Raw genomic sequence first — 26,471 nt, forward strand, 5'->3', positions numbered from 1 at the left:
GCTGGAAATTTGGCTCATGCCACAACTGGAGACCGACAGCGCCGACTTCATCTTTCAACAGGATGGTGCTCCACCGCACTTCCATCATGATGTTCGGCATTTCATAAACAGGAGATTGGAAAACCGATGGATCGGTCGTGGTGGAGATCATGATCAGCAATTCATGTCATGGCCTCCACACTTCCCGACTTAACCCCATGCGATTTCTTTCTGTGGGGTTATGTGAAAGATTCAGTGTTTAAACCACCTCTACCAAGAAACGTGCCAGAACTGCGAGCTCGCATCAACGATGCTTTCGAACTCATTGATGGGGACATGCTGCGCCAAGTGTGGGAGGAACTTGATTATCGGCTTGATGTCTGCCGAATCACTAAAGGGGCACGTATCGAACATTTGTGAATGCCTAAAAAAAACTTTGAGTTTTTGTATGTGTATGCAAAGCATTGTGAAAATATCTCAAATAATGAAGTTATTGTACAGCTGTGAAATCGCTTCAATCATTTGTAATAACCCTGTACTTGATTTGGGCTGCATGTAGCCCGCAGGTCGCAGGTTGGACACCCCTGCCCTAAAACATTCCCTTCTGTGTATTCGCTGCCCCTTTTCATTATTAGTTACCACTCTTCGGTTTGAAAATCCATCAGGCGCACTCCATACTGCATCTTGAACAGTCCCTCTATCCTCGCATCGTAACATGATTCCAACTTCTGCAGGTATGTCAGCCATTACTTTATCTTGCGATGCTGTTCTGACATTTGCTGCTCTTGAACACTGTTGGACATGTAATGACCTTGTCCCAGCTCTCTCTAGCTGAGAATGCCTCTAGTTTGACTGACGGCCCTCATTATCGGAATGATAATTTCGAGAATCTTGTTAAATTTCGCCCTCAAGTATATAATTTCACAGCGTCTGCCTCAAGGCATGCCTGACCCAGGGCCAGTCTGACTTCCACCCCCTCCCTTCTTCCTTCCCTTCCTCCCGTACCACCATTCACTTCCACCCTCTACCACCTAAGTGCACGAGCCTACGGTGCTGTTCAATGCCTCCTCTGTTTGAACCACCTTGGAACTTGCCATTTGGGCTGTTACTTCCTAGTTAACATCGCATTTACTCAAAAAAATGTGACATATTCGTCATAAACTACACCTGGATGCTGATACAAAAGTATACCTCACATCAAACGGAGGTTTTCGTACCAGGCCCATTGTACAAATTTGAATTCCAGTCAGCTTGTCTAAATTCTTTAGTTAGGACAATCAGTATACGCAGAAACATTTCATAGAGCCTCATCACTTTTCGTACTTTTCCCCACTCCAGAAATACAACAAATACCCTAGCAAAAAATTTTTCTCTTAGCTACCGCACGGTCAGTACTGGTACTGGTACACATTTCTGTGACTACTGTGTCTGTCTGGCTGCATCTCCTAAAATATCACCAGTAAAAAAAGCAATTTGTTCTCTCTGACTCCAGAATTCGGCTAACACACAGTCAAACTCGTTAATAGAAGCTTTTGGATGCATCAAGTCCTGCAGTTTGAAACTACTAAATATCTTACACTTAATAAATGTTATCTGTGTTGAAATGACAGGAGCCTGCTGTGCAGTGCTTTTTGAAATTTTTGTAAACTCTTGTGCTGTGTTTTTTTAATCTGTTAACTTTTTGTCCACATCTTCATTAAATTCTTGTTCCTAATCTTGAAAAAAATTGGCTGTTTTGTCGTCCAGTAACCACCAATCAATCAATTTCTGTTGCGTGGTTAGTACGTTTTCTCGCTCTTCATGCCATTTCTTGATACAGTTGGCAACAAATAATTCATGATTATTTTGGGGTATGTCACTTTTTCATAAAATCTTCGTGATCATTACTGAATGTCTGCAAATTTTTTGATACTTGCATTTCTGAGGCTTGAACACACTGTGTACATTTTTTGTGTGTGTCTAGGTTAGTATAAGAGGCAGTTATCTGAAAGTGAGACAGATGGAGAAAAAAGTAACTGTTTATTATTTCATAAGTAATCACCATAACGGTAAATACATTTATCCCACTGAGAGACAAGATGGTCAGTGCCTTCTTGGAAAAAGTTTTGCAGTTGCCTATGGGATCATGATTGTATCCAGGCATGCACCTATTCACCTGAAGCAAATTGACAACCAGAAATATATTTCTTCAGGGCTCCAAAGTATGGAAATTGCACTGGGAGAGATTGAGTCTGTAATGAGGATGTGTTAAGGGCTTCCCAGAAAAACTTCTGTAGTGTAGTTGAAACAGCCTTTGCAACATGTGGGTGGACATTATTGTATTAACAGTTATGGTGTTTACTCTTGAAATAACAAACAGTTTACTTACTTTTTTGCATTTGGATCATTTTCATTTGACTGCCCCTTATGATTTGGGAAGACAGTTTGCTCTCCAAACCAACTATCTTGTCAGACATCAAGCTTTCCAATTGTCATTTATGTTCCAAAAATTGCTTATTCGTGCTCCATATTAATTCTGAAATTGATTGCAAAACTTCTTTTTTGAAAGAAGCCACAAAATGACAAGAATGTTATGCCCTGGTCATAACTTCAGATTGCCACTAATAATTTCAAACAACTTGTATTGTCAATCACCAGATTCTTCCTTCTGTGACAGTTTTTGTTTTATTTCCTTGCTGGGGGCCTGTGTGTCATTTAATTTCACTTGAAAAAATTCCTCTACACATGAAGATTTTGTAAGGTGTGTCTGCACTGACAATGCTGGAAGTGATTCCCTGTGTGTGTCTGCACCTACTAAAGCTGGCAGCTCTGAATGTACTAGACTCCCTGCCATTGCTAACAGAAGCCACTGAACTATTTTCCAACAAGCTGTAGCAGGAGCAAAAAACTTAGCTTTGATGACGCTCAGAAGGATGACGGGGTGGTGTGATGGCTGCTTAACTTGCTCCAGCTGTTCTAAGGGCCCCAGAGTCCTCCTGTGGTTTTGCACCAGAAAAAACAGCAACAGCTGCCCGAGGGATGCAGGAGCTGAACCACCCATCAAGCCAGAGTGTTTCTGTTCATCATGGGTTGCCTGTTGAATGGACTGGAACTGCTTGCTTCTTGAGACACAGCTTGCTGCCTTGGGAGAATGTCAGGATAATTCCTTTGAAAAGAGCAGGGCCAGTTTCCTTCCCAAATCCAAGCTTCTGGTCTGTCTGTAACAATATTGTTGCCAACAGGACTTCAAACTCTAATCATCATTCGTATTGGAATAACATTATGGATACTCACTCTCTTCCTACCATCTATTTTCTTGTCCTGCAGCAATAATTTATTTTTAAAATGAGATCTCTGACTTGATAACAAGCAGCTGATTGTTGACAGCCAGACACCCTGTGATTGGAGAGATTGCTGACCTTTCCGTCAAGAAAGCAATAATTATCATCTGCTCATCTGTTGTGTCTGTGAGTAGGAGACAAAATGTGTGGTTTCTTAGCTCTTTTTTTCTGTCCTACCTTGACTATAGATTCTTTATTTTCATTATTTATAGTGCTGCTAGGCAGTCATAGCTGAAAAAGAATGCTATTCCCCCATAAAGGGTTAGGCTGGCAATGGTCTTGAGAGATTGATCTGTACTCCAGCCTCTGTGTTGAGGTTGGCGAATCTCTAATTGTGATCCGTGGGCAGCTTTGTGGAATGTTGTGTGTGCAGCCTACTGCCAGCTTAAGTCACCAGTACTAAATAGCGCATCTCATCCTGCAGCATCATTAACTGCTTGCAAGCAGTGATGTAATTTGGGGTACGTACTAAGCGGGGTCTGCTGGCTCTAAGTAAGTGGGGGTTATACTGCTGTATTTCACTGAGAGTACATTTGTTCACTGACCCAGTCTATGAGGAAACTAAAATTTATAATGAGTTTATCAGTCTACAGCAGGCTCGTCCAAACTGTGCCCCTGGGGCGCTAGCGCCCGCGATTGCCCGCGGCCAGCGCCCCGGGCGAATTCGTGTGTTGTCGCAGTGGCCGACCCATGTCGCTTAAGCCGTCGGCACACGGACCGTGCTGTCGAACGTTAACGTTGAGCGTGCCAAGTTCAACGTGCTGCTGAACGCTCAGAAACGATGCTACTTGTGCATACGGTACGTGGGCCCCAACGTGGTATACGCGATCGCAACGCACTCCAGCGGCAGTTTGAGGGATGTTTCTAGTTCGCAAATCACACTGTTTACTCAACGGGCGCGCATAAAATTACCACGTTAGCTCTATTAAAACGCACATTTCCTCCATCGTCCATGAAAAGGAAAGTACCATGTCCAATCAATAAGGACACAGGCTTATAAAAGTTCCATTACAAACAGTGTGGTACAAATTTGTAATACTCCACATAAGACAAACATTATTTCATCATTCCCACATTTTAGTAAAACCCCAAGGTCAGTCTTACTTGAATACTGTTCTTACCCAGTAGCAGAATCTTTGCAACATGTGAATTACGAAGCGTAAAAGAAAAAGGAGCAAGATATCTTTGTACAAGTAGCGCAAGCTGTCCTGTAGATTAAGCCAAGTGAATAGTCACTCCTAAAAAAAAAGTGAACTTATATTTATATAACATCAAATATTATAGCATATACTTATATTAAACTAATAATAAAGTATCAGAACCTAATAAAAACGCAAATGTTTGGAAAAAAATATGGAAGTGTTAAGACGCGAACCACCGCCTCAACAAAAATTAATTGATGGTCAGAGACTTTACTCATTACGCTATATCAACGACATCAGTTAAGAACCCAATCTTATTGTATTACTCCATGCTAAAAATGTTAATAGTAGATAATTATGTCACTAATTGAAATTTAATCATTACAAATTGTGCCAAGAACAATGCGTTGGGTGGATCTTCAGTGTGTCGCAGCCTTCAAATAGCCTACTCTCATAATATGGAAGTTACAATAATTCTTTTGCCACGAATATGATGTTTCTCATTATTTTATTGGAAACGAATCAGACAACTAACAACGGGTTTTCCAGTGATTCTCAATTTGCTGGTGCTCAGAAACGGCATATATACATATAGGCTTGAAATGAATGCTAATATGGCGCCTCGTAACTCTGTACTGAAGGGAGACGGCGTGCGTGTGACGTAGGTGGCGATGTGCCATCTCATTGGTCAACGCTCAGACGCACGCTCAGAATATCTGACACGCTAGATATTGCTCTGCACGTTCGGAAAGACTCCCGAACGTGCTATTCCACGCTATGACGTCAGAAACACTGCACACTCAACGCTCAACGTTCGGATGCACGGTCCGTGTGCCGACGGCTTTAGCTGGCCATGCGGCCCGTCCGACCGCCCGCCGCGCCTCTCGACCTCATACCATTACAAGACACAACCACGGGTTTGGATATTTTTCTAGCCATGGCAAACGTGTTAGAGTCAATGGGTTTGATATGGGAACGCCTCACCAGTGTAACAACGGATGGAGACCCTGCGCTACGAGGGATACGCACTGGATTCCTGGGTTACGTAAGGACAAAAATGGCTGAAGTCGGCTGTTCCTTATTCGCGGCAGTCCATTGTCTGATATACCAGGAGGCACTTTGTCCGAAGAATGTCAACATAAAAAATGTTATGGACACAGTTCTTCGAGCGGTTAATTATCTTCGATCGCATGGACTCACACATCTCCAATTTAAAGAATTTCTGGCTGATATCGAAGCGGAATACCCGGACATCCCCTACCACACCGAAGTAAGATGGCTGAGCAGAGGAAAGGTGCTTCATCGGTTTTTCTCCTTAAGGGGTGAAATAAATACCTTTTTGAAATGAAAGGACGTCCAGAAGAATTACTTTGTGATCGTAAGTGGGTGGCGAATTTGGCTTTTTTGAGTGACCTTACTGGTCATTTAAATACTTTGAACATTTTAATTTTACTCCTTCATTAAAAAAAAAAAAAACCTTGTTTTGTGGGGAAAACAGTTGCGCGAGAAGAATTGTGGATACTTTCCTGCACTAGACAGTGTTAAAGATGATGTGGATTTTTCAGATTATGATCAAATCATTTGCGAATTACAAGAACAGTTTGAAAACAGATTTTTGGAGATTAGTGAGCTTCAACCGGCCTTATATATATTTGTTCGCTCGTTTTCCCTTCGGGCAGAGGACGTCTCACAAGTGCTTCAACTAGAGCAGTGCAATATCCGCCTGAAGAACCGCTTTCTTATGTGTAAAACTTTGGATGACTTTTACAGATGTCTTCCACGAGAGAAATATCCTCTTTTGCACAAGCACACGGCCAAATTTCTCTCAATGTTTGGTTCTCCGTATATTTGTGAGCGCTTTTTCTCTCTTTTAAAGCTTGCTAAAACTAAGAACAGTTCATTACTTGGCGATAAAAATTTGACTAATTCTTTGAGGTCAGCAGTCTCACGGAATATTGTACCAAACCTAGACAAAATCGTTTCCTCGAAAAAGAAAAACGTGTAAAATGTTAATTGTCTTCTTTAACAATGTTGACTGTAAGAATTAAAGAGCTCTATAACCTTAATTCTTGAGTTTTCAAACTTGGTCAGTTAAAATTATTACGTACAAAACAGCATACTAAGGATCCGATTTCTAAGCTCTGAAAAGGGATACAAAAAGCCGTAGCACGAAGTATAACAAAAAATATTTACTTGTAACTACTAACAGTAAGAATGAGACACTATATCCCTTACATAAAACTATTTCTAAATTAGAATATTTTGTTTACATCGGATCAGACCGTGGGACAGTCCAGCGCAGAGGAGTGCTGTGCAGCCTCACTCGCACCGTCTCTCCCCGTCCCCCTCCCCCTCTCACCCCTATGGCGACACTAGCGACACACGGTCGCAGACCGGGCGCTGAACTACACTGCCTCGCGCCCGTGGGGAGCAGGCGCGCCCGCCGGGCGCGATTCTTGTATGAGCCTGGTCTACAGGAAGAATTTTGCCTCAGGATGCACTGTTAAGTCCTGTATTTTGCCAACTTTTATCACAGCATTGTAAATGTGTCGTAGTTTACACTTACGGATCCAACAAAGGAAACTCCTCATCGCACACCCCTCACATTTAGTGGTGAGGTGGCCCTGTGAACACAGATCAAACATGAAAACAGAATGAAGGTTTACTGAACTATGAAAAAAGAAGCAAAATAGAAATGGTGAACATTCCAACTTCAAGATGTGCGACACTGACAACATAGCCACAACACTCTTCCAATTTGCTCACAGTGTTGGGCTGCAAAGCAGGAGATCCATGTTCAAATCTTCCTCATGCCCCACTCCCACACACCCCCTTTTTTTAACATAATTATGAGCTATGTACAGTCATTGATGTGTCTGTCTGTGGTATTCAAATTTGAGTCTGTGTCATGGTGTACAATCCATTTTTAACAGCAAGATGTAAGGAAGGGACCTATAATGGAAGTGGATTCCATACAACTATTCTATTAGTAGCTGAAAGGAAGTGGCTCTTGAATGGGAACTGCAAATATTTGATGACAAGTCAACAAAATTGTCCACAGGAAAACACTTCTGTTGTTATACACGGCACTTATGACAGAATGTGTGTAAATATGATTGGAATCTCTTATCAACACACCAAACGTGTATGCCTGGTGAGTGAAGTATGCCCCTTTGCCCGATTTAGGTGTTAGTATGAATGTGAATGTGATCACTCCCAAAGAAACGATATAAACATAATAGTTATGACAAAATTATGTAATGGGATGGATAAAAACCTACTCACCAAGTGGCAGCTGAACACACACAGAAGACTGTCGTGATTGGCAAGCTTTCGGAGCCATTGGCTCCTTCGTCAGGCAGAAAGGTCGAAGGGGAAGGAAGAAGGGTGAAGGAAAAGGACTGGAGAGGTCCAGGAAAAGGAGTAGACTTTGTTAGTCACCCAGAACCGGAGCTTTGAGGAGGGTTACTGTAATCTTGTCCAATGCAGTCCCCAACAATCAGTTTTTCCTTCTCATCCTGTATGGTAAGTCTCCCCTGATCTGCGGTTCTCGTTGACTTTACCAAAATCTACCCTTTTTCCTAGACCTCTCCAGTCCTTTTTCTTCACCCTTCTTCCTTTCCCTTCAGCCCTTCTGCCTGAAGGAGGAGCCTCTGCCTCCGAAAGCTTGCCAATTACAACAGTCTTTTACGTGTGTGTTCTGCCGCCACTTGGTAAGTGGATTTTTTATCTATCCAATTAAATAATTTTGTCAATAATTGATTGTTTTTGTTGCTATAAACATAATAGTTTGTCACATATGATGCAACAAATGAAAGCAACCATTTCACAATCACACAGTTTTCCTTGTGCTCTATCAAAACATATGTTGTTAACATTTTTGAAGTTTTCCACATGCGCACCACCAAATGCTGCATATATCCAAGCAAATCAGAAGGTGTCCTGTAATTTAAGAGAGCAAAGTTGATTATGTATGAGAACTTGGAGTTTGATAATGGACACATGATCACGTAAACAATACTGCTCTGTGTGCCCGACACATGATCACGTAAACAATACTGCTCTGTGTATCTGTGCAGCTTTGCAAAATCGTAGAGCCTTCTCACAAAGTATTTCACTTCTCTAAAGCCAAACACATCTAATGGTTGCACAAGAGGTGTACTACCTGGAAGAATGATAATCACTGCTCCCACACCAGAATTGTACAATGCCTGATCCTCCTGACTTATATAGCTGTCCAGAAGTAAAGCAGAAACTTTGTTCACATGGGGAGGAATCACATGTTCATTAAAATCTTCCACTAATCTGTTCTCCATTTTGCCTGATGCACTACAATTCACAATGACTTTAGGGGATTACACAAATATGCTATTCACCTATTGCTGAACTTGCAGCCCAAATACAAGCTTTTCTTCCTGCAAACATAAGTAAAATGTAAGTAAAATAAATCCTGCTTTGTTGATGGCATATTGTATGGTGTAACTGTGGGAAGTGGCATGCAGCTGGTCTATACTACATTTCTTCTTCTTCTTCTTTTTCTTTTTCTTGCTGAACTAATGATAATATGTGGGTCGATTTCATTTCATAGTTAAAACTGGACTGATATGTGTTGATGACACATGCATCTTCATCGTGTTGGAATTTGATGCTGGTTGCTGTAACAAAATTCTTGAAACAGTCTAAAAGTTTTTCCAGTTTATTGGCATAGTTTTTGCATACATATTTGGTTATCTTTCTGCTCATAATTTTGTAGTTCCTTTAAAGTGGATAGCCAGTGGGGTGAAGCCTTCAAGTCCAGACCAATTTGTTTAGCACAATCCAATCCCAAATTTGTAAGTCTGTGTCATGCACTGCACTTAATTCACTTCTGGCTTGAATAAATTGTTCCTATACATTGTTTTCTAATTTACTGAACTCCTGTCTTGTTCAGTGACTTCTTTGCAGTATTTAACTGTACTTTTTTCTTCCATCCCTTTAAACTTCTCGAACTTATTTGTAGCTTCATGCCGTAATCAATGTTTGCATCTATTAATTTATTTGGACAGTACTCTATATTGGAGCATTACCTTCATGTAACCCAACAATATGCTGTCACATTGGTGTTGCAGCATCTCTTCGTGTTCTTCACATGGATCATAAACATACTTATCATACGGTACTTACAGCCCCGCAGCAGTCACAGCATATCTTCGTCTCCACACTTACTATTTATCAATAAATGTAGGAAATAATCTAAAAATATTGCACAATCATCTGATCTCTTAAAGAACTTGTAGATTCCTCAAGTTCAAAAAATCTTCATGGATCTTGTTATGGAAGTCGCAAACTATATTTGGTGGATTCATGCTCCCCACCAAGGTATATCACTCATATATTTAACACACATCCAAAGGCACAAACAGTCCACTGCCAGCCAGCCAGCTTCATCAACAAGAATCCTCTCTCTGCCATCCTTTGTAGGCAACTGATGTCCATCGTGTGTTTGTTTTGTTTTGTTTCAAATGTATGTTTGTTTTGTTTCAAATGTATGTTTGTTTAGGAAAATGTTCTATACTACAGTGGGGTTCAAACTACTAGCTGGTTTTTATCCAAGATCTGGTGTGTTTTCGTTGGTATCCAACACTGGAAACCTGTGATTACAAGATGATGACCCTCAATACATATATACCTTCTATTTGTTCTACACAAATACCGTATTGTGACTCTTGCATTCCATTTTGAAGTTTTGATTCTTGAATTCCTTTGTTGTAACGTAGTTCACACCAATTTATTTGTTGTTTTCATTTCTGTGAGAGGTCTAAGTGGCATTTTGCTTGCTCCTGCTATTCATCACATTTACTTGTGACAGCAATGTATTACCACTACATGATTTATATTTTATAACCAATTTATAGTATGACAATTGCTGAGACCACAGAAAGAGAACAGACACATCAGTGACTGGATGGACAGTTCATAATTTTGTGAATGAAATGGGGCAGAAAGGAGATTTGGACATAACTGCTTTGCAGTTCAACACTATGACCACATAATAACAATGCTGTGCCTCTTCCAGTTCACTCAGTGTTGCACATCTTGAGCATGGACCATTCACTGTTTTTAGTTTACTTCTTTTTTTCACAGTTCAGTACACCTTCCTGTTTTCATGCTTGATCTGTGATCAGTTTTTGACCGGCTATCCACTGTGTCATCGTACCACTAAATGTGAGGGAGGGGTGCAATGGGAAGTTTCCCTTGTAAGCAGGGGCCTCCATTGGCTGATGTTTGGCATTTCCTTAATATTTACTTAAGATACATTTACATAATGAAGACATTGTATTTGATATTAACTGCAGTCTTGAGAGCACTGGAACATATGAGAGGTGGTTGTGCTGTTAAATGTCTCAGCTATCCTGCCCCTTTATGTAGCCCTATCAGTCACGCATATCCACCAGGTAACCAAGGCCATATGCTCCACAATTCCCTCTCCTTGTACTGAGGCTGGGTCTGTGGTGCCATTCTGCTGGGTAAGAGGACACAAAAGAAGTCCGTCTATACACAGTCACATCACTATTGAGGCACTGGATTGTACATTACTGGGGAGAAAAAGCTGGGGTTGGTAAAGCCAAGAATCCGAGCATTATGATCTTCCTTTCAGATACTGAGGTGAGAGTAAGTAATATTAGTGTACCTCTGAATACAGCACTGTTGTACAATGTGTGTGTGTTCCTCAAGTGTGCAGTGCTTACGGTGTATAGATTTCTGTATGTTACATTTTAACTCAATGAATTTTATGTCATGGAAATTGAGCAGCAACTGCTTTAGCAGCTGATATCTCAGTGTAACATAATAGAGAGAACATAAGTGTGATGCACATTTTAAGATTGTGTGTAGAGTCTGACCTCCCGTTAAGTTATTAAGTTGAAGATTTAATGCGGTCTTATGTTCGCTGGCTTAGCCTTATTGATTGTTTTAGCTGCTGCATAGTTAGTTTACTTGTATTGTGAAACTAGTTGTTTCAACATTACTTTAAAGTGAGTTCTATGTATTGTATACGTGTGTGTTGATGTGTGAATGAGAATCCCATGTCACTTTGGAATATTGCCTTGTGGAATGAATTTTTTAAATAATGAACCACATTTTGCTCATGAGTATTTCAGGAAGGGCTCTTGATAACCTCAATGATAAGCACCCAAATCATGTAAATCTCAATTAATAGATTGCACCTAGGGGGCAATGTCCACATATCAGTATAAGCCTTACTGAGTATATAGTTAATAAACATGACTAAAATAAGTTGTTGTAACACCTGATATTAAGCACCTGATCTATCATGTGTAGTATCTGTCTTCTTACATAAAGTCTTAGTTTTTGGGCTTGTTAGGAGACTGAGAATTTTCTTCCATTAAAGACTTTTTAACAAATTTCTTCGTTTTTCTTAATTATTACTCAGTGTTTTCAGGCTGTAAAGAAAATGTAGTCCAGACTGTAGACTTACATTAGATGCAAATGAATGAGATTTTTTTTCTATCCAGTATTTGTTTTATTCTTTCTTACTCTAAAAATCCCCTCTCCATTGCAGGTGAAGATCATATAACTTTGGATATATGAAGATGAGTGTTCCTGGAAGTCACACCAGTGAGCCTGAAGCATATTCAAGCTCAGAGGTAACATTTTACAACATTTGTAAATATAACACTTGCCTTTTACCTTAATGACATAATACATGAACCACTTTAGTAACTGGATTCATTAGAAGTCTGTGACTGGAGTACTCTACACATTTCGTGTAGTGGGGCCAGAAGAAGGCACTACTGAGGCGATGAAACTAATAGCGTAAATAAAGTTTTCAAAAGTAATGGCTGATAGTATATATTTCTACAACAGCCCAAAATAAAGCTCATATTTTGGTTAGCAGGTAGAAAACTGGCATTATATGGTATTTCAGCAGTAGTATTCAAATTTCTGATGATACATTGCCAGCAAACGGTATGAAGGCAGTCTTCTTATCATCTTCTTCCATGCTCTCATCCTCCGTGTCTGTAAATCCTCGATAATGCATACTATTGTGTATTTGGCATGATAGTATTTATTTTATAATAACCGTAGAGATCTCATTGGCTGTATAGTAAAATGAGAAGTGATCATCAGCCCAAATATTGTAACAAACAAAACAATGTTTTGCTAAATATGAAAATACTTTGAATCTGTTCGGTTGCTGTCATAGATCATGTCATTGGAGAGTGCTGCCCTCTATGGAATTCTTTGTACCTGAGCGACAATGTTCGTCAGGCCACCTATCCATCTCTGCGAAGGTGAGAACATAAGTGATTCAGTAATACCTGTTATCATTCATTACAATATGAATGGAACCAAAACGTTGTTCAGTCCTTCTAAATTCCTGGACCTCTAGTAATATGTACAGCTTACATTTTTATTTGTGGAACGTAACATTTAGGTCCTTCTGGGCTGGATTGTGAAAGATGTGACAACATAACGTGAAGCGGCAGCTACCTATCGGCAGAGTACCTGGTCTGGCTGTCCTGCTCCCTGTAATTCCATGATGGATAAGGTTTTAGGAAAGAAACTTGTTACTACACACTTGGCGAAAGCAAGCATCACCAAGTTGTTAAACTTTGCAAATGAATTTGACATGACAGGCAGTTGGACAATTTGGATATTGCTGTCAGGCTAGAACAGTTACTGAAGATCATGGAGAACTATAAGGACATAGTCACAGCTCAAATTCTTTTAAGACAAAGACATGCTTACTGAGGACAAAGAAAACATGGTCTTCGACGTCATACAAAAAATGAGCAATTTCAGATGAATCGTGCCAACGCAGCTGACAGGGTTTCGGCAGATGCTGGGTCTGTGTTGAGTGCATTAAAACGTAGCATCAAGTTGCCTACCATAAAACTGCCACCATTTAATGGCTATGTAATGCAGTTCAGGTATTTTTGACACATTTACAAGTATTGTTGTAAATAATTGGGAATTAGACGACATTGCTAAGTGTCGTCATTTGCTTAGCTCATTAACAGGTGGGGCACACATTGTATGTGGACATGTTGAAAAGTAACAAGTCTGAATTTTTTTATGTGAAAACTCTTACCAAGTTTTTTAAGTAAAACAAACATTACAGGTCTTCATTCTTTATGTCTACGTATGTGCATACCTGTGCCCCTAGAGGGCTCCAAATTATAGTGTATAACATAATAGTGTGTCAGTGGTGGTGCTAGGCAAAAACTGAACATTGGCGATGAATCAGCTTTGCGAGGTCGCTTTCACTTTCCAGTCAGAAAAATAATGTTACGTTACATGAGCTGAATTATACACTGATAATAATTATACACAAATCTTATTGTAATATACACTGAAGTGACAAAGAAACTGATATAGGCATACGTTTTCAAATGCAGAGATATGTAAACAGGCAGAATATGACATTGCTGTTGTTAACCCCTATATATGACAACAAGCATGTGGCGCAGTTGTTAGATTGGTTACTGCTGCTACAATGGCAGGTTGTCAAGATTTAAGTGAGTTTGAATGTGTTGTTACAGTCGGCACACAAGCAATGGGATACGGCATCTCCGAGGTAGCGATGAACTGGGGATTTTCCTGTACAACCATTTCATGAGTGTACCGTGAATATCAGGAATCGAGTAAAACATCAAATCCCCAACATTGCTGTGGCCAGAAAAAGGTCCTGCAAGAATGGGAGCAACGCCAACTAAAGAGAATCGTTCAGAATGACAAAAGTGCAAACCTTCTGCAAATTGCTGCAGATTTCAGTGCTAGGTCATCAACAAGTGTAAGCATAAGTGTGTGAACCATTCAATGAAAAGTCAATTATATGGGCTTTTGGAACTAAAGGCCCACTTGTGTGCCCTTGATGACTGCATGACACAAAGCTTTACGCCTTGCCAAGGCCCGTCAACACCGACATTGGACTGTTGATGACTGGAAACATGTTGCTTGGTCAGACGAATCTCATTTAAAATTGTATCTCGTGGATGGACGTGTACGGGTATGGAGACAATCTCATGAATCCATGGACCCTGCATGTCAGCAGGGGACTGTTCAAGCTGGTGGAGGAGGCTCCTTAAAGGTGTGGGATGTGCGCAGTTGGTATGATATGGGACCTTTGATATATCTAGATACAACTCTGACAGGTGACACATACATAGACATCCTGTCCGATCACCTGCATCCATTCATGTGCATTGTGCAGTCTGATGAACTTTGGTAATTCCAGCAGGACGATGCAAAACCCCACACATCCGGAATTGCTACAGAATGGTTCCAGGAACACTCTTCTGAGCTTAAGCACTTCTGCTGACCACCAGACTCCCCAGACATGAACATTATTGAGCATATTTGGGATGCCTTGCAAAGTGCCGTTCAAGAGAGATCTCCATCCCATCATACTCTTACAGATTAATGGACAGCCCGGCAGGATTCATGGTGTCAATTCCGTCCAGCACTACTTCAGACATTAGTCAAGACCATGCCACACTGTGCTGCGGCCCTTCTGCGTGGTAGCGGGGGCCCTACACGATATTAAGCAGATATACCAGTTCCTTTGGCTCTTCGGTTTACAATGATTATTGCAGTGACAGAAATTACATTAAACAAACACATATTAAAATAAATCAAACTTCTGGCTTTTCATGTCACCGAATTTTTTAAAAAAAATTACATCTTAGTTAATACGAGCCGCTATTTCCACTTCAATTGATGGTACTGACAGCACAGATAGTCTTTCTTGGCATATTGTGCTTCTTAAGTATGTCTTAATAAATTTTAACTTTGAGAAATGTCTTTTGACAGAAGCTGTACTGACCAGAACTGTGAACATTTTTCTAATTGTTATGTAAAGCTTTGAATATACTTCTTCCAAATTATTTTCTGATATGTACTGAATAAGTTGTTTTGCATCTTTGAGTCCTGTAGGTTGGATTTTAAAAGTCGGAGTTCCTCATAAAGTTTGAAAGGCTGTGAGTTGCTATTTTCACCTTCTCAAAGTATTGTACCTTAATCATTACAATGTTTGCGAAGCTCGTCCTTGGATAACAATTTCAAATAATTCATATAGTAAATAAAACCAAATCATTCAAAATATTCGTTGAGCGCCTTGATCAACATTCAGTGTTGACTATTATAGGGTCTATCATTGTGTTAAAGGATGCTAACTCTGTACTGCATTTAAGCAGATTGTATAGGTTCATCAATTTATTCATAACTGAACATTCGTTCTTTCAGTGTTATTCTTTTTCTTGTTTAATCTGAGACTCAATTTCATAACTACCCTTTTCTACAAACAATCAAACTTCTGCAATGCTTGTTTCAAATCCTGTGTTATGGAATTCTTGTCTATAGTCGGGAAATGAACGTAAAGTATCAGTAGCGATGTTGAAATTCCCCTGAACCGATTGCCATAGTTTACTTACATTGCTGATGCATAGTAAAATCCCATACCACATGTGTATTGCAACAATAAACTCAAAAGTTAACATTTCCTTCAAGACTGCATCAAAGTCACTAAGAGTTTTGGAATCATCAGTTCTATTTTTCAGGTCACTTACACTTTTGAGGATATCATCAAATTGCAAAAATATCATTTTTACAGCTTCGATTCCACTTTCCCATCGTGTTTCAGACAGAGGTTTCAGTGTCAATTTCGTCACCATTTCGTCATCACCGCCACCATTTCGTCATCAGCAGTGTCGATTTCACTTTAGTTTTTATAAGATCCCAACACTTGTTTGATTTTGTAAAACGCACATAAACTGTATTGATGAAGATGAAAAACATTTTAGCTGTTGTAGAATTGTTAGTGGCATCTAGCAAAAGCAAATTTCAACAATGGCATCCACATGGTGTGAACAAAACTCATGGATTAATATTGAGTATTCTTATTCTAACACATTAATTAATGCCAACCATATTGGCACTATTATCATATGCCTGTTCTCAACAGTCTTGGCCATTATCTTCTAGTTCCTTTAAAATGTTATTTGTTAAATACTCTCCCGTTGTTTCTACGACAGCAATAAACCCAACAAAATATCTCTCTCTCTCTCTCTCTCTCTCTCTCTCTCTCTCTCTCCAGTTGAGGAATTACAAAATCTTAATAATATTGACATTTACTCCACACTCTAATTGCTGCTACAGTCGAGCATGAAGGCAAAATATTTTGCTTGTTTGACTGTTTAGAATTTCTTTGAAAACAGATTTGGACATTAATGTAATTAATTCATTTCATATATCATGGCTCAGATACTGCTGACAAAGTTGCTTTTTGTTAATAGGTTGCAAGTGCTCTTTTAGTGTTAGATCATATTTGGATAACAGTTTAAATAGGTATATAAAATTTCCACTGTTTCTGCTATCATTCAGGTTAAGGGGTTCTCGATGCTCCTAAATGCCAGATTGTGTAAAGCTAAGAATTTTATAATATTGATTAATCTTTCAAACAAGTTATACCAACACTTTTGCAATTCCCTTATCAGTCTCTTGTTTTCCTTATCTATTGTTTTTCCATATTTGATTCCGTTACAGAACTCCATCCATCTAATCATGAACTCATGTCCTTGACTTTCTTCATCCTTCTGCAATATCCTAATCAGATCTTTCCAGTCACAACATTCTTCTTTTACCATCTGTCCGTAAATGTGAAAAAAGTCGACATGGAAAGCAATAAACTTTGTTGTGAGATATGGGGTAAGCTGTTACTCAATTTTCTATTGAGATGATATTTAGTAAAATGTCTTTTACTTGCATCTTTGGCGTAACTTTCATCAGGTTTCTCTAGATTTTGTTGGGGACCATTTCGAATTAAAGCATGGCACTGCAAATCTGTTACTGGAAATACCCACTTTCCCGGATCTAATTCTATAAATAACTCTCTTATATGAACAGTTTTCTCTTGATTATAACTTTTGAAGTCTTTATTTAGCTCACAATCTTGGATCACAGTTGTTTCACCCAACTCTGATTTTGTATCAGAAAGGGTAACAGATTCATTCGACCCTGAAGCTGGTTCTGTTTCAGAAACTGAAGACACGTGGATAAGAGCTTCATCTGAGGCCTCTGGGGCAGTTACACCTGAAGTTTTCATAAGAAATTTCGTAATACTCAAACTCATAGCTTGTTTGGATATAATCGTCTCGGCTCTTTTTTTCCACTGGGTTCCCAGTTTCTCCATATGTCTCCGTTAGATCATCATGTCTGGAGGACCATCAAGAGACATTTATTTTGTGCTATGTACTTTGTTAAGTACAGTAGAGTACTTAAAGTTCTCAATGTCATAGTATAGAGCAAATAGCCTGTGCGATTTATCATATATGGCAGAATTTATTTTTTTAATTTTTTTTTTATACTGTCATGTATGATAGCAGCCAAATAAATACACCAAAAATGTATTTGTATACTGATTTACCATAGGAGAGGTTCCTTTAGTATGTATAGCTGAAATTGGTACAACCACACCTTCAGGGATAAAAGACTTGTTCACTTGTACCAGTCCAATAACTTGAAAAAAGAGTGAAGTGTCACTTGGTAAGATTGGTTTCAGAGAGCTGGCCATGACAATGGTCCTGCCTGTATTCTCTCTTCCATGGAGCATTGTTGTATTTGCTTGTTGTTGGATGCAAGTGCAAAGTTCAGAAAAACTGTGCATCCCAAGTGGGCTGTGAATATGCGATAAAGAAAAGTAAGTGTATTTTCCATTTAACATGCATCTTTCTTTAATGGGGCTATCAGCTTCCTCTCTGAGTATATAATTTAATAATTTATTTTACAAATTTTTTTTAGTCTGTATGAACGACTTTACAAGTCTCCTCAGAGTCCCATGCATTACTGCCATCTAGTGCACATGCGCTGATTCACAGCAGGTAATCCGACGTGAATCGTGTAATGTAGTAGGCCTACTAGAACCACTCTGCAGTTCCAAACTTGTAGGCTTGGTGTGCTGCTGCATAGGTGTACACCTTAGATGCATCTTGTAGTGGGGCTTAACTGTCATAATGTTGCCAGACGACCTTTGCTAAATACTACTACTACTACATTCGTACGGAAATAGAGACGGACATCTAAGTAGCTAAAATTTCAACAGCTTCAATAACTTTTTTGCGAGGCCTCCACAGGTGTGAGGCCGTCAGTGGTCGCCAACATCTAACACCACCACTGCTGTGTGTAATGTAACTATGTAGGTGCATGTGAAACTGTGTGCTGTAATCAAGTTTCTAATTTGAAGAGTTTGTCCACACATGGAGCACCCTTTTTTTCAGTGTGACAATGCCAGTCCACACGCTAGCACTGCAACAATCCAACACCCTGGGTTCACTGTCCTCAGTCATCCTCCATGCAGTCCCGACTTGGCCCTATCCAATTGTCATCTGTTTCCAAAACTTAAAGAACACCTTCATGGGCTTCACTTGGACAATGATGAAGCAGTACAAACAGAGCTGAGGTTTTGGGTCCATCGACAAAGTCAAACATTCTACACTGACGGTATCAACAAACTGGTCTCTCATTGGGAGAAATGTCACAAAGGTGACTATGTTGAGAAATAAATATGTAGGCATGAAGAATAAATATGTAGAATGTTAATATATTTATTTTATTTTAAAAGCTTTAAGAGTTTTTACATTAAAAATTCGGAGGCATTACTTTTCAGTGTGCTCTCGCAATTGCTCATCTTCCATGTGAGTAACACCAACTTTAAGGCAGGTTTTGATTTGGTTTGTAGCATATACAATAATGCTCAGTTGACTGCACCAGCAAATTTGAAGAAACTGTTAACACTACTGTCAATGAAAAAGGCATGTGTAAGCGAACTTTACGCAGTAATGAATGGGGCTTCAAGCAGTACGCATGCACTTATGGCATTACAACTAGATGTCTCTTTGCAAGAGACAGTTACATCACAGCTCCTTATAGAACAGGCTGAACAGTCAAACTTGTGCCTTTCTCGGAAACAAACACAAATCATTAGAAATTGTCAAGGCTGTAGTACCACAACATCATGGCGTACCTGGTATAAGCATCTGAATGCTTCCAACACCAACCAGTTTCTGCATTCGAGATGACTAACATTGTTACTCTTGGTGTATGCGTCATGTGCTACCAGCCTCACATGTTGTAGACGTGCAGCAAGTTCAAGCAAGTCACATGTAGTGAAGGCAATGCCATTGTGATGCACAACAACTTGTGGTACAATTGTCTGAAGAGTGACACATAGCTTGTAACTGCTATAGTTGTGGAAAAAACACATGTTGCTACATGCAGAAACACAATGTTCACAAGGTGGAACATGGAAGGATTGCGCAAATTACATGCAACAGGGGCACAATGACAAACGTAAGTAAAGTACCTTGAAGGTTAGCCCAGGCAAATGAGTGCTTGTTATGACAGCAAGAATAAAGTTGCAAGATAGCAGTGGGAAATGGAATACTTCTTTTGTTCTGTTAGATTCTGGGTTACAGTCATGCTTTGTATTGGAAGCATGTGAGAATGTCTCAGATTTCAAAAGTGGCACAGCAGAGTACCAATTCAAGGAAGAGGTGCAACACTCGCAGAAACAAGGTGACTCTGTACAAGTGGGTTCTTGCATGAGGAACATAATGTTGTCTGTTGATAAGCTTTGAGAAGGATAAATGACACCTTGCCGGAATGAATTATTGATTCCAGTACATGGAACTTACTAAATGTAAAACACTATGATACGGAGTTTTGTTTGCCTGGCAAAATTGATGTATTGCTAGGAGCAGAATTTTGTCTGTACATTCAAAATTCATGGGCTGTCTTCATATGAACTGATCATCCTGCTTCAAGAGACAGAACTAGTTCGGGTCTCATCAGGAAAGTATCAAGCAACAGAGTACATCAGTTCATAACTGCAGATGGTTGCATCATGCTTTAGTCAGTGACATTTAAACAGTTGAAGAAATTCTAGAGTATGGAAGAACTACATCAAGGCACATTGGTGAAGGAAGGGGGGGCATACTAACAACACTTTGTGGAACATGGAACACACAATGAAAGATTCCATGGGGAAAATTTGTTGTCAGTCTTCCATTCCACAAAGAGCCAAGTCAGGTAGGTGATTATTTCAACAATGCAGCGAATGCTTCTGTCAGATTGAACAGATGAGTGAGACAGCTGAAGCTTAAAGGTGAGCTACACTGAGTGCATGAGGCAATATTAAAACATTTGTTGGGGCCCATGTGGCAGAGATAGAGGAAACCACAGCAGTCATGCTATGGGACCGTATATCTACAGTGGAGAACTCAACTCATCTGACATAGCCACAAGTGTCTCCTGCAGATCTGCAAGAAAACAACCTGTGGTAGGAGAGATCAGACTGGCTTAAAATATCACTTCACGGCCTGTATTAGACACCTGTAATGTTTATGCAGTTGAGGAGGTGCCAAAGGAAAGAGCTAAAGTTCTCTGTCACATTAGCAGAGCAATTAAAGATGAAGAAGGCATCAGTTCGCACTTCATTTCTCAAGCACCATCACACTTTGCCAGGATGTGGGAAACTGGAGTAAAGTCCTTCAAGTACCAATTATGGCAAATGATGGGAACTAAATGTCCAATATTTGAAGAAATGAGAACCCTGATGTATCAAACTGATGCTTGCTTAAAGTCTCATCTACTCGCATCACTATCTTGTGAGCCTAGTGATCCCCAAGTTCTTACCCCAGATAGATTCCTGACTATAACTGCAGTCACAAGTATCCCTCAGCCAGATTTAGGGACAGCAAAACTGAGCTTGCTCATAAGTTGGGGACTGGCAGCAAGGGTTTCAGATCTTTTGACAATGCTGGTTATATGACTACTTCTATCATCTGCAGCAACAGGCCAAAGTGGACAGTCCCCTGTCAGAACATCCAACCTGGCGCATTGCTCATAGTAAGGGAAGATAACCTGCCACCCTTTTTGCTGGAAGTTGGCCATAATTGGAGTACACTCTGGGTGTGACAGGATGGTGGAAGTGGCCACTATTTGCACACTGCAAGGGGTTTCAAAGAGCAAGCTGTGTCCTTCACCGAATGAAGTGGTACAAAAGTGAACAAGTAAACAGGGTATCCAATGGTTTTTTTAACCTTGTATATTTTCTTTTCCTTGTTGTGTGTGTACCTTGTGGCAGACTAGGTGTACTTTGTCATTTATTTATGTTTCATTGTACTTTTTGTTTATGTGTTATGTGTTTATTAACAGAATAGCTGGTTTATAGACTCAGTGGAGTATTTCCATGTGTTCTTTTTATGCTTTAGTAGGACTTTATGTTCCTTGTATTATTTTGGAAAGAATTTAATATTTGTTTGGTGGTTGATACATTTGGTCTCTACCATTGACCGGGTCACTGGAGAATGGCTCGTGCTCTGGAGTTACTTGTACCTGAAGGACAATGACCTGCAGGCCACCTGTCCAAGGGCACATAACGGTACAGTCGTTGCTGTGAGGATGAGAACAGTGGTAAAAGGAGACTCAGTTGGCTGGCATAGCTTATGGCCCATGCGCCATGTACACTAAATGGCAAATATGTATCTTTTGTTTTGTGAATAATAAGTGACACACTATCATATCATCATTCATTGCAGTCCTAAATTTGTGGTCCTCTGGTAACATTTAATGTTTGTTTTCATTGCAGATCCTAACAGAATGACTTGGCTTGTTATTGTTAAAGTTATTGGCGGGGGGTCTCCAACATTTTAATTGTGAATCAAAACAACAGTGCAACTACACAGTTTAGATAATTAGTGTGTTGCCCAAGGTGGAATGCAAGTTACATACCTGAAAAACTTTCAGGGTCAGCCAGGGAGCAAACACTTGTATTGTCATTGTGTCCACAAAAGAAGAAATAAATACACTGTTTCTAAGACCACTCACATTGAGACAACTTATTTACTGAGCTGTGGAGTATGGCAGCTGTCTGCTACAGAGGTCAAGATATTGTCAGATTCTTGTCACCACCTCATATGTGTTTATAAAAAATATGTCCAAGGTACACATTTGGTGTTGCACAGGATCATTCTGTCCTATTTACCTTTTGATATTCTCTTCTGCCAACATAATAATGCTTGATAGGGAATTGCCAAAATGGGTGTTCAGTACTACAAAGTGGACACTACACAGACAACATGCTGTGTTTGGACGTTGTGTGAGTAATATGATCAGCCAACTTGTGGATACTGTCAGAATCCACTGTGCTACAGTAACAGTCATCCAGTTCTCTTCAGGCCAACTATGAGGACAGCTTGTCCACTGATGTAGTGATGAGTGCCTGTCCATAATCAGACAAGCAGATCACTTTGTATGTGTTAGATGGCTGACTGACCACATAGGACCTGCAGCCTTTGATAAAGATGAAATATCATCAAATTAGTAAGGAGTATGGCAGGAGACTAAAAATGGGCTGTGGCGATGGTACAATTCTGCAATGTTAAATTTTACATTTGGTTGTAGGAGGGGACACGTTCATTGCAATCAATGAAAATAATATGTTTATTGAGGTCAAAACTGAGTGACTGCAAAGTCATCTGGGTGCAAGTAACTGGTCTAGGTGAAATAAAATTAATCATTTCCTGTTTCAATTGGCCACCAAATTCTGCTATAACAGTTTGAGAATCGTTCAAAGAATCTCTATGCTCAACAGAACAGACATACTCTGATCATGTAATATGTGCTGGAGGCAGCTTTAACCTACCAAGTAGAGACTGGGACATCTATGGATTCATTGCAGGTGACACAGACAGGCAGTCATGTGAAGTAGTTCTGAATGCTTTCTCTGAAAACAAAGTAACTAGTGTTACAACCCATACACTGCGGAATATTGTAGACTTTGTCACCACATACACACCTAATATTTCCAGAATGAGATTTTCACTCTGCGGCGGAGTGTGCGCTGATATGAAACTTCCTGGCAGATTAAAACTGTGTGCCCGACCGAGACTCGAACTCAGTTCGCGGTTCGAGTCTCGGTCGGGCACACAGTTTTAATCTGTCAGGAAGTTTTCACACCTAATGTTATTGACAGTATCACTATAGAGACAGGGATTACCGTAGTGACCATGATGCTGTCATAGCAATGACAGTTGCTAAACTTAATAAGTCCAATAAAAAGGTTAGGGAAATTTATATGCTGTACAGAGCAGATAATCAGTTGTTACCATTCTATTTAGACATTGAATGAACATCATTTAGTTCCAATATGATGAATGGACAAAGTCTAAACTGGTTGTAAATCATATTCTGGTGAAGTATGTGCAGATTAAATGGATTATTGATGGTAAACATTCAACATGGTTTAATAACAAAATTTGAAGAATGCTGAGAAAACAGAGATTGTGGCATTCTTGGTTCTAAAAAGAACACAGAAATGTCAACAGACAAAAATTAGAATTTCGTGTGTCTATAAAAAGATCAAAGTGCAAAGTATACAATAACATCCACTGTAAGATGTTAGTGTAAGATCTTGCCAAGAATCCCAGAAAATTCTGGTCCAATGTAAAATCACTGAGTGGATCAAAGGCTTCTATTTAGGCACTCGTTGATCAATCTGACATGGCTGTAGGAGACAGCAAAATGAAATCTGAAATTTTGAGTTTCATGTTTTTTTTAAAAAAAAAAAAAAACAACAGTTCATGCAAGAGGATCATACAGACACGTCATCATTTGACTGCTGCACAAACTCCCACATTGAGGGCATAGAAACAGCATCCCTGGCATTGAAAAAGCACCTGAAGGAGTTGAAAAAAAAGGCACCATGGTCAGAGGCACCCCAATTCATTTTACACAGAGTATTGTAAATGTTGAAAAAGGTAAGTTAATGCAAATTGTTGGGTAAAACAACCCCGTAATGTTTGAATACAGTGTTAGTGGTGTGCTGCTTGACACGGTCACAATGATTAAATATCTAAGCATTATGCTGCAAAGTGATATTTCGGAAGGAACATATGAGATTGGTCGTAGGAAAGGTGAATGGTTGACTTAAGTTTATTGGAAGAATTCCTCAAAGGTGTAGCTAATCGATAAAGGTGACTGTACATAACAATTATATAACCTGTTGTTGAGTATTGCTAAAGTGTTTTGGATCCCGTCCTCACCAGGTCAGGTTAAATGAAGACATTGAAGCAATACGCACACACGTATGCTGCTAGATTTGTTACTGATAGCTTTCATCAACACAAGAGTGTTACGGAAAATCCCTGTGAACTCAAATGGAACTCTCTGGATGGAAGATGATGATCTTTTTATGAAAGATTGTTGAGAAAGTTTAGTGAACCTTTGCAGAACATGTTGTCACCAACATACCTCTCTCAAGATAACTTTGAAGACAAGATAACAGAAAGAGGGGCTTGTGCAGAATCATGTAGAGTATAGACAGTTACTTTTCCCTCACTCAATTTGCGAGTGGAACAAGAAATGGAATGATTAGCATCAGTACGAGGCATCCTCTTCCATCCACTGTATTGTGGCTTGGGGACTATGTATGTAGATGTAGGCCTCATATGATTGTGTTACAACAATTATTACTATCTTATATTTATCTGAATCTGCAGTCACACTGTCCTGCAGTTGACAGATTTCTGACCCTACCGTTGAGTGTCTATTCCACAGAGTAAAACCACTACAACCTTCTGCTACATTATTTAACCCAGTGCACACCAACAATTTGAATTTTCTACAGTACAATAAGTTACACATCGCCCAGTTAGTACACAATGCTGCTGTCACATTATCAGTGACAACTGACATATGTGGTGCCAGATCATACTGGCAGTTGGATCTGGTCCACCTCTTGTTGGCTCCAGCTTGTCAGTCAGTAGACTTCCCATTCATGCCCCTCTGTTGATGAATGCTTTAAATTCATTGGGTGATAAATAACCACCATAAACCTATTTATTAGTTTAATTTGTTGTTCTGTAAGTGTCACAGGCTTGGATGGAGCTGCCACATATGAGTAAGCGTGTGATCTGGCATTATCGCGGAATGCTGACGAACTGCGGTGTCAGTATACATCAGCCGCAGGGCACCTCAGTGCACATGATAGTTGCATTGCATTGTGTTGCTGGTGCCTGAATGGGTAGAACTGTTTCCAACGTGCGTGGTTTCAATGCAGAATTTGTCTTTTTCGATTCACAGTGGAATCTTGACAAATCCGTATTTGTTCATGGTAGGGCATCAGATACAATTATGACAGGATGGTGTAGTGAGCTTGTTGTTATAAATGTCTTTATTTCTATAAAGTGTGGATGGTTAATGACTCATAGTTTGCATATTTATGTACCTCATGGATCCCTGCAATAATCCTGACAAATACAAAAGGAGGTCCTCTGCCGAGGACACAAACCTCGTGACTGCTGTATAGAAGTGGTGTCAGCATGGGGATCAATTATTATGAAAACCTGCAGTCCTGAGGACTGCAGCAGTGTGTGAACTTACGAGAATTTCAGAGTTCCTGGCGTATCTCCATGGTGAATCAGATGTAGCATTGTGGCTGTCATTTGACAATATGGGGTCAGGTTAACTCACTCAAATTTGGCTATAATATGAAAGGCAGTGATGGATTTGTGAAACATGTACTGTAATAGTGATACTGTTGGCGCACATAAATCAGTATGGCAGAATCGAACGCGGGTTACACGGCCAATGTCCAAATTGTTATAAACAGTTTACAAAAAAGATTCAGTGGTTAAAAACAGAGAGAAGTGAGAGCAGCCTTCCACATGGCTTGTCAGATGATAGCTTTTGCAGTGCTGGCCTCATAAAGAATTTCTCATTATTGCCATCAGTACCAGTGTTTAGTGGTAAACCTGAGAAAGACGTAAAAGTATTCTTCCATAAACTCGAAGGAACTCCCTTGTTTGGTTTGTAGACTGATTCAGATAAATTAGCAGTTGTTAAATTAAGAATTGGGGGCCACACAAGATTTCATCAGTGCAGAGCTGACTTGCATGAAATCAGAAGATTACAATGAATTCAAATGAACAATTGTTCAGAGATTCAAATGCAAATATGAAATCATATTCTA

General features: G+C 39.7%; 1 protein-coding gene across 1 annotated transcript in view; it reads left to right on the forward strand.

Annotated features, from left to right (window-relative positions):
- Positions 1-26,471, forward strand: part of LOC124723110 (caspase activity and apoptosis inhibitor 1-like) — a 248,694-nt gene that overhangs the window by 78,320 nt on the left and 143,903 nt on the right. The window contains exon 2 of the mRNA XM_047248291.1: positions 12,003-12,087. Coding sequence (XP_047104247.1) covers positions 12,028-12,087 — 60 coding nt within the window. The 5' untranslated portion in view covers positions 12,003-12,027. The remainder of the gene's footprint in view (positions 1-12,002; positions 12,088-26,471) is intronic.

This window comes from Schistocerca piceifrons, chromosome X, assembly GCF_021461385.2.
Source record: "Schistocerca piceifrons isolate TAMUIC-IGC-003096 chromosome X, iqSchPice1.1, whole genome shotgun sequence".
NCBI classification, from domain to species: domain Eukaryota; kingdom Metazoa; phylum Arthropoda; class Insecta; order Orthoptera; family Acrididae; genus Schistocerca; species Schistocerca piceifrons.